Raw genomic sequence first — 10,302 nt, forward strand, 5'->3', positions numbered from 1 at the left:
CACGTTGCTTAACAGTATCATATAAAATATATAGAAATCTGAAAAACCATGGGTAAATTGTCGGGTAAACTACATAACTGTATGTCTTATTATGTAGTTACTCATAGGGAAAAAAATTTCGGGCAGTGAGAGAAAAGCATGTGTCTTAATAATTTTCATAAGGAATATATCCTGAAAAATTTCGGTCAAATAAAAAATTCAGAGTAGCCAACCCTGCCTAATTTCACTGATATTTTTTATTAAAAAAAACAAACTTCTAAACAATACTTTGTACTAAACAAAATACGTCTTAGAAATAGTTTAACTGGAAAACACAGTAGGAAATGAACTCAAACAGCACATACAAAATTATTTTTTATTTTTCAGAACCAAAATGGAACATAAACAATATCTCCTCAGGACAACAATGATCATATCACAGATTTCTGAAAAGAAAGGAATGTTTTTTTTTTTTTACAAGTATCATTTTACATCTTTCTTTACTTCCAAATTAAACACCGCTCAAATAAAAATCTTAATTGCTTAAAATAATAATTTTAGATTGACCTATAAAAAACATATAAGGAGGAAAAAAGACTAATCAGCAAGCACCAAAGCAACAATCGAAGCATTGAATACAGGTAAGCCACAGGTATATAAAAGCACCTTTACTACACATCAATGGTACTTCCAAAAGGCCTAATCTTTTTCTTAATTATCCACTATGGGTGGTATTCCCTACACTAGGAAGCGTTGCGTTTTTCCCATCACAGACGTTTCTGGATTTATGTTTATTCAATTTATTTGGCACCATTTGGCATAATGTGACAAAAGCACTGACAGGCTCACAAACTGTGAACAGTAAGAATGAGGGGAAAAATGAGTGAAAATAAACACAATCAAATTAAACTTAGATTTAGTATTTAAAATTACTACAAAGAACTTTTCAAAAAAGGGAATAAACATGGAATTAAGCGGTAATAAAAATATAAAATAAATGCTAGAAGAAGAATCATAGAACAATTATTACCCTGTCTTGAGTAAACTGTCTTCAAAAATTAAATATAAGAAATTAGCAAAAGAAACTTATAATCGCAACCCAAACGAGAATAAAGTAACAAAATTAAAGACGTACCATATGCAATAAACCTAAATCAGGATTGCGAAATGAGCGATTTATTCTCAACTACACACGACCCTGTTACTTTTATTAATAATGTATTTAAAAATAACAGAAACAAACTTTTCATTTTAAATACTCCAGAATTAACTAATATGTAATGAAATTCAGAAGATTTGAGCTCATACTTTACATAATTCATTTCTTCTGCTGAAAACAAAACCATAAATTTGAAAATATTGAATCGCCTAATAACGCTTTGCGGTTTGTCTGTATTTGTGATTGTATTAAAAACACCATCTATTGGTTTGTTAATGAATAATTTCGTGTTCCTGAATTTCTTAATGATTTCATTTGTGTCTAATTGCTTTTTAAAATGGGTTGATTAAAACTAATGACTACTATTTCATTTTACAGGGGGTACCCTAAAACACTATTGTTATAAGATGATTTACGCAGCCAAATCTCAAAATACAAAACAATATTTAATACTTGAAACAATATTCAAAGTTCTAAATAAAAAACATTTTTTAATACTTTTCTGCTGTTAGATTGAAATGTTCAAATAACATCAAGTCTAAAAACTCAGAAAATTAAGTCACTGATTTGAAGGACCAGTAACCAAAAGACACTAATAGTCTGTACACATTTTCATTTGTCCATATACCTGTCTTTTTAAGTTAAAAAAGTGAATTTATATGAAAAATTATAATAATGGGTTTGTGTCATGTCACAATTATGATGAAATATGCTCTTTTGTGACAAAAACACTGACCAAAACATAAAACTGAAAATCAAAATTCCTAAACAACATGCCATCTTTTTACATTGATTGCTGGTCTGGAGGACTATTGCTAATTTCTTTCAATGGACCACAGTTAATTTCGAGCTGACATTGAATAAGGTTATCAATATTTTAAATACAATCTCCTTTCAAAGTATCATAAACTTCACAGTAAAATATTTCATCTGAAAATATTTACCTTTATAATACATTCTAAATGATACAGAACTGAATTTTGGGATAACCAAATAGAACAAAAATTTATAAATATAATTGTTTGGTCTTTCTCAAATATATTTATATCTAATGAGTGTGTCATTTACAGTATTCATTTTTTAAAAAAATTTAAATTCTTGATTTGTTATGGATGAAACAATGCAGAGATATATTACATCTGTAACACCAATTTTTTTAAAAATTGCATGTTTGGAAAAATATTGTTCATAGCATTTAACTTGTAACTAAGAGTAATAAAAGAATTAGAAAAGCTTTTAAAAAATGTTGCTCCATTTTGACAAAAAAATTAAATTATGCTTAATTTTTGTTACAGACGTAAAATTTACCAATTCAAACTCTAAAATAACCAAAATTACTTTTTTCCGTACATACATAATTATAGTATAATGTTACCAAAAATAATAAAATTGGATTAAATGCAGATATTATTTCATTAAATATTAAAATGGAGTATTTAAATAAGGTCTTTATTTCACTTAGTCCCAGAGAAAAAATTAAACATGAGTTATGAGTTGAAAACGGAAATATTAATTAAATGCTTATAAAAATATGATAAGTTTGTTAAAGTTTCAAATTTTGGCTATTTTTTTTTTTTTAGGAATTGCCCAATTACATTTAACCTACTGAGATTTTAAACTTAATTATTTTTCTAAAAACACTTTTATTCCTTAAAAAAAAAGAGCACTTTATATAAACCCTGAAATTGTACGTGACCATTAACTCTTATAATTCATAATCACATAACTTTCAACTTCTACGAATATTCTGTAAAATTTATATTTTAAATGGCAGCAAAATGCATGGTTTTTTCTTTTGAATTCTTGTTTTTATAAATTTAATTTAAAATGAATTTGATCACCACTACATATAAATAAAATAATGACAAATATAAATACATGATAATCATACATTGGTGTGCTTATTCTCAGGCAAAATAAAATAAAATAACAATTGTAACTCAGTTCACAACCACTATAGGAAAGATTGAAAGTTTGCATTCATTTACACCCAATGTCTCATCTGTTGTTGTATGGAGTGACGTATGTAGCAGGGAAGATGCCTTTCTTAGTCCCAATCTTTCCTTTCCACCAATTCTTATCCGAGCGGTTAAGCACGGTTATGACATCACCTCTTCTTAATTCCAACTCACCACTCTCTTGCGGTCTGAAGTCATACAGAGCTTGAACAAGGTACTGTGGGGGTATATTAACAATGAGTGACAATTTACATGTTGTTTGATAATATTTCTACAATAACACATTTTCTTTGCAAAATTTACACGTAGTTTAAAGAGAATACTAAAAAAAAAGAGCACAAAGAAAGCTTTGTGTTTACTGAAATGACTGATTTTGTCAGATTTACGCATTAGTTTTTCAATTTAAGCGCCACAAGTTATAGTGGTGTTTTGATCAGTATGTATATCCCTCCAGAGCTGTAATTTACTTTTTAATTTTCCCCATCCTTTTATACACAGTAAAAATAAATATTATTTGGTTTATGATTATTTAGCTTATGATAACTTTCTGCACTTAACAAAAAAATATTAAATATTATTAATCTGTGAGTTTCTGGTCATAGCAGTGAATAAAAAATTTATAATATTTTAATATATTTTATGAATATACAAATTACATATAAAATTTTTTAATTTTATCTAACTCAGGTTATAGCTTCACTTGTCACATTACGTCTACTCCACTTTACTAAATGGATGGAGCTTGTACAAGGAGAATTGCAGGCTATTCTGCATACAGTGAAAGCCTTATGCACTTACATCTTAACATACAGTAAAAAAAATCTGAGGTTATTTTTTAAATCATTATGAAAAAGATTTTTTTACTCAATTTACATATTATTTTTTCCACAAATTCGATTTTAACAAGTGAGAATCAGTGTCCAATTCATACACTGAATTTACCCAAAATTCAACATTTCGAATTTAAAAATAGAAGACTTTATACACTCAATCAACCTGTACAAGAGAAAATACTGTGCAATGATGCTGGATTGGGAAAGATGCTAGATTTATTTATGCATCTTCAAGCAATTGCAAAATGCTTTATAAAAATGAAATTTTTTTTTTAAAAAAAAAGAAGAAAAAGGAAATATACCTCTTCTTTCTGAATATCCCTAAGTTTCACATCATGAGATCGACTAACAGTGGCAGTTCGATGATAATCAATCAACTCATTCAGAGAATTGAATTTCTTCACCCAAAGAAAGAATTTTCCTTGAGTGTCTCTCAACACTTTGAAATGTTGCACTCCTTCTCCACATCTAAAAGATTTTAAAACTAATTATAAATGATAATCATTCAGAAGATTCACTACTCATGACATCATTATTTAAAAAATCATTATTTAAAATTAATAATTTCAAAGTAACTTACTTTACAGAAAGAGAGAAGTCCCCAGGAGAGCTTTCACTGACACGGATCAAAAATGCTCCCTCGTGTTTCGTCAATAAAAGTTTTTCAGCATCAGCCCTCGAGATACGACCATGGTACCAGCTGCAAGAAATAAAAAAAAAAGAGCTCATTTCAATTATCATCCCGTAAATACTCAAGATGTATCCAGTTTTCAATGAGTGTTCAGAAAATAGGATGAAATCTTGGGCTCCACCACTCTCTTTATTCTAATAAATTTGAAATTGAGGCTTCACACAATAAAACTATTGGGTCAGTTCTATAGCAAACAGCAACTAGGGCATGCTCTGAATCTTTAAAGTGGTGACAACAGTTGGCTTATTTAAACAGTTGAAACAGTTTTAATCTTATACAATGGAGTGAAGATATTCTGTTTTTCTCTCCCTCTCTTTTTTTTGTTTGGTAAATAGCCAATTTTCAGTTAAATAAAAGTTTTAATATCACACCTTTATTTAACCTATAACTAGACTAAAATTATCTTTAGTACAATTATATAGGTTTCTAGATCTGCTAAAAAGCAAAACTCAAGTAGATTAAAGTTAATTGACAAAAAAAAAAGAAAAAAAAAAGGAATCATAGGTACAGTGATGGGCTTTAAATAGCAACATCAGATTAATAACAAACAAACAATATAGTTGAGTCCTCACTTCATAATGAATCAATGAAAAACTCGTGAGTTGTATCTTGTGAACCACGTGTAGCAATTTGAAAAGCACCTCATCATCTCAACTCGGGCCCATCCTTTAAAATGGCTCTGTACTCACATCTGTCTCTTCTGAAATTTGGTTGGGTGTAAAATAACGATTCTAATTGATTTTTCGGTGAAATTTTTTATAGTTTTTGTCATTTCAAGATGTTGAAGAACACTCAGAACGAGCATAGTCTTCAACACTCATCTAACCACGCTTGAAACACCCAAAAACTTATTTATAGTACATAGCATACCTATTTAAAGCCTGTTGAAATAAGCATCTGTAGAAAATTTTTCAAGTAGGAAACAAAATTTCAAACACATTCTTCGTTTTTATATTTGCCATGCGAAACAAAATAACAGTAAGAGAAACATGACCCTACGCTCAAACATAAATCTACAAACTGACCAGCACAGTAGGTCTCCACTAACTTCATCTACAAATGGCATTATGAATTTCGTTTTTGGGTCCCCTCTAGTATATTTGACCTTTAAATAATTAGAAACAACTTTTATCATTTAGTTACATGATATATACATATTTTTTTAGAATTTCCAATTTTTAATGATGTTAATTCCAATTTTTAATGATGTTAATTCCAATTTTTAATGATGTAATTTCCAATTTTTTTTAATGGTCCTCAGTGAATTCATGGCCACCCTGAATTTGATAATTACACTCTATGATAACCATACTTGAATAACCAAAAAAGTTACTTACTCATGATTTTTCATTTCTATGTAGTTACTAGGTATGAAACCTTCTTTGCCATCAAGTTCAGCTCTAAACCAGTCTGAGTCTTCAATATTTAATATCTGTGGTTTTTATTTAAAAAAAATTATATATATCATTATATTTGAATATACAAAAGAAAATTTGAAGTTAAACTTTCAAATTTATTTATTAAGAAAATGGAAAATAAGTATCAGTACAGACATAAATACAGTAATAATAATAGTGAAAAATCACCTTACATACAATCATATTGAACAGAAGAAAAATATTTTCAGATAATATTTGTAACTTAGTTTCTGTTGCTTTTTGTACTTTATGATGACAGAACTTTCATCTTTTTTAAAGAATCATATTAACAACTAGATTAAATCTCTCTTTTTTTATGAATGCATTTTTCATTTTCACGTAAATAGCGTTTTAATTAAATGCGCCCATCAAAAAATTTTATTATTATATTGCAAATAACACTCATTCGATCGTTTTAAAACTTCAGAAACTTTATCCCTCAGAAATTCTACTGACACTTTTAAAAAAATGGTTACTTTATTTTGAGAAAAGAAAGTGTAACTGCTGATGCAAATATTGAAGAAGAAAATGAGGATTAGTTACAATTTAAGGAAAATACCTCAGACATTACGACGATTTTTTATTTTATTTTTTATGCATCAGTTGCTGAAAAGGTTGAAACCTGTGATGTGACTAGTCAGTACAGAAAATGGTTGCAGAAGATAAAGTTATTGTGCCACTGATGAAAGCAGTGAAATAGAAGAACAATGAGTACCAACATCTGCCGAAAGCTTTGAATTAAATCCGAACTTTCTGCATTCATTTGAAACTTACAGAAAATGAACAACAATCTGTTACAAATATCAAAAATTTATTATTTGTGCTGAGAAGAGTTTCAAGTCAAAACTTTAAACAATGACAATGAAATGTGTAGTCATTTTTTTCACATTAGTCTTCCTTTTACGTTTTAAATATTTTTTTAATGAGTGCTACATAATTTATCAATTAAAATTTTTAATTTTAATTTATTATCAACAATTTTTAATTATTAATTTTCAAGTTCATTATTTATTACTTTGTGTACATTTTCTAATCATTATTTGATATTTAATGGTCACCTAGATTTGATATTTCTTGCATCTATTAGTCATAATGAATAAGATTATTCATTGCAAGCAAAACTATTGCCATGAAAGACCATCGATTGAGGTTCTACTCTATCACTGAAATTTGAAATGGAATAATTTTTTGGTATTTTCAATTGGTTTATGATTTTTTTTAAGAAGGTCTAACAATTTCATTAAAATCTAAATCCATAATTTACAGTTCTATAATTAAAAAAACAAATAATTAAAAACATTTTAAAAATTAAAATAAGTAGAATGCAAATGGATAAAAATATTAAAGAAGCTATTAAAATTTTTTTTCAAAAGTTATAATAGATTGTTAATCAGAAAATCACATTTTATAAATATTATTAATTTTATTTCTAATGGTTAAGTTACAGAATACCAACGTACCACAAAAAGAGAACAATTTAAAAATAACAGAAAGATGATGATGAGAAAATACGATTAATAAGCATTGATGTCCTTCATTTGAATTAATATAATTCATTTGAATTGAATTAATTTGTTTTTACATCTAAACATTTATAATAGTTTTTTATGACTTTATTTTAAAATGGAATAGGTAAATGTGATAAAGGTAATTGGACCCTCTCATTAAAAATATTGTTGCTAATTTATCAAAGCAAATGACATTGATAATAAAATTAATGGTATTTTTTTAAAGATAATAATTTGCTTAAAAATCAGTTTTATACATAAATTATTTGTATGCATCATATTATTACATCAGTTGATATTGATTATTTAAAAGATTAAGAATTTAGTAGTTACTTATAAGTAATAAGGCAAGAAAAAAAAATTGATTGTCATATTTCTGAACATTTCCAGAGATATTTATCATATCAGATATACTTATTACAGATACTCAAATGATGTATATTATTAATTTCTATGTATATGTCTGACATTTATTTGATACTAATATAATGATTTATTTTAAGTACTTTACAAATATTTATCTAATATGTAATGAATATTTTACAGACATGCTTACTATTACATAAATATTTTACTAATATTTATCTGATTTATATGGAATGTTTATCAGATATACCAGGAGGTGCTATTGAAAATTAATGACCGATGACGTTACTCTTTGTTTCATTAAGGTCTCATCGAGTAATCCAGGGATTTTAACCACTGAATTGTTATGGCCCTCCTGAGAGTAACTTAAAACCAATTTTACTAGCTGTTTAGTTACCAGGTACTTTTAAGTTACTTATAATATAGATAAATTAGAGTATATTAGTAAATTTGAGCTTATTTTTATTATTTTTTTAAAAAAAATCACAATAGTTTAAGGAAAAACTAAAATTTTTTATAAGAATTAAGGGGGGGGGGCAGAAATATGGAAACCCTAAGTGAGGTCTCTCATGCCTGGCACTGAATGTTACACTTTTGCAAAAAAAAATTTTTTTATTATTTCTCCAAAATAAATTTTTTCATACACTAGATTACTTCAAAAGACAAAGATCTATTTTTTTGTAAATGCTTTATACTGTAATAATTTTGTCATCAGTCATTTTTATTTTCGTTAGCACCTGAAGTGTGAAGAATAGAAAATGTATAAATATTTATAAAATATCTGTACATTCATCAGAAGTAAGGATAAAATATTTGACATACATTAAATAAATATTTGTAAAATATGGTATACATCAAACATTGATAGAATATCATTGGAAGATATCCATCCTATATCTTATGTTCTTTAAAAAAAGTCTGATTTTACTCTAAAAAGATTTTGGGGGAACATTGTCTTTGAAATTTTTCACATATTTTAAGAATATTATTGACAATAGCCATCGAACCATACGTCACGACCCATATATATATTTCAAAACATCTGACTTTTGACGCTATATAACAAACCGAAAAAAGTATTGAAATTAATATTTGCTTGGAAGAAGTTTCGATGTTATTGTTACTTGAGATAAGAACGGGGATACTGCATACATTTAACCTCAGACGTAATTGTCGATAACCCAAGAATGTATTCATAAGATATTCTATATTGACATCAATTATTACAACACTTTATTCTATTCCACTAATTTCTTTGCTATTAATAATTATAAATTGCCATGGCAAAACACTAAGTATTTTCTGATTCAGTTGAAATAATCTTATCTTATAATCAGAAATATTTACCTTTAAAATTTGTCCCTTTCTAAAACTCATTTCATCCTCTGCAGTTGCATCAAAATCATGCTTAGCAATCGCTTCCATATCAAATTTAGTAAGTAAAACTTCTGTTGCATGCACAAAGCAGAGAAAATTTAGTTATAGATATCAGGACCACAGTTGGAAAAAAACAAATCATGAAAGCGTATATCCGTCAAATGCATAAGCAGCCAAGAACAAAAATGAGTCATAATTTTTGACACATCGCAACCCTTACAGGAATGTACACAAAGCTGATAAGTTAATATCATTTATTAAACTCAAAAAATGTATAATGTAATCAGGGAAACCAATAAGAAACTGCATCATTTAAAATAGCTAAAAGAACAGTTAAAAGTGTTTATTCAATGTTGATGATCAATAAATTCCAATTTTTTCCTTCGTGGCGATTCTGTAGCACATTTGTAAACATGAAACCTGTAGTTGTAGTACTACTAGAATTAGAGATAAGACGAAACTAGTGAGATTGAGAAGCTGACAAGGCTTGCGTCATTTATGAATGATGTTTTCAACACTAGGGTGCGCTATAAACTTTGTGTTTTGATGTCGCGATTGTGTTTTGATATTGCTGTTGTAGTTCATTACGTTGCACTAGAGCTGGATCTGAAGGCATGCCATCACAATTTTGATCCTCTGCAGAAGAGCTGGCAACCCCTTCTTCGGCAGCCCAACGACCTGCACGCGAAGTCGAGCACTTTACGGTAGAACAGATTAACGAGGACCAATACCGCACACCTTCGGTTCTTTACGTAGACTGATCCAAGTGGTCACCCACCCGCATACTGAGCGCAGCCAGTGATACTTGACTAGGGTGACACCAGTTAGACTATTCCACAAATCTTTCTGTTTTTCTCATTATCATTATTTTCGATAAACATTCCCAGCTATTGTAATTCCCTTATTTTATCTCGATCGGAGGTGCGTGCCTTAGTAGCACAGGAACTCCGTTGCTACAAAGCAACACCCCTCGCTTTTGACTTCGGTCATCTGCCGGGAACTGCGTATTAAAG

The 10,302-nt window shown here is 28.4% G+C and overlaps 1 protein-coding gene across 1 annotated transcript; it reads right to left on the bottom strand.

The window, feature by feature from the left end:
* Positions 1 to 341: 341 nt before the first annotated feature.
* Positions 342 to 10,047, bottom strand: LOC107450481 (growth factor receptor-bound protein 2). Its single transcript, XM_016066282.4, has 5 exons — positions 9,260 to 10,047; positions 5,958 to 6,052; positions 4,510 to 4,629; positions 4,232 to 4,397; positions 342 to 3,313 (listed from the first exon to the last, which is right to left on the bottom strand). The coding sequence occupies exons 1-5, from the start codon at positions 9,335 to 9,337 to the stop codon at positions 3,137 to 3,139; spliced, it is 636 nt and encodes a 211-aa protein (XP_015921768.1). The 5' UTR covers positions 9,338 to 10,047; the 3' UTR covers positions 342 to 3,136.
* Positions 10,048 to 10,302: the final 255 nt, after the last annotated feature.

Source organism: Parasteatoda tepidariorum, chromosome 5, assembly GCF_043381705.1.
Source record: "Parasteatoda tepidariorum isolate YZ-2023 chromosome 5, CAS_Ptep_4.0, whole genome shotgun sequence".
NCBI lineage: Eukaryota > Metazoa > Arthropoda > Arachnida > Araneae > Theridiidae > Parasteatoda > Parasteatoda tepidariorum.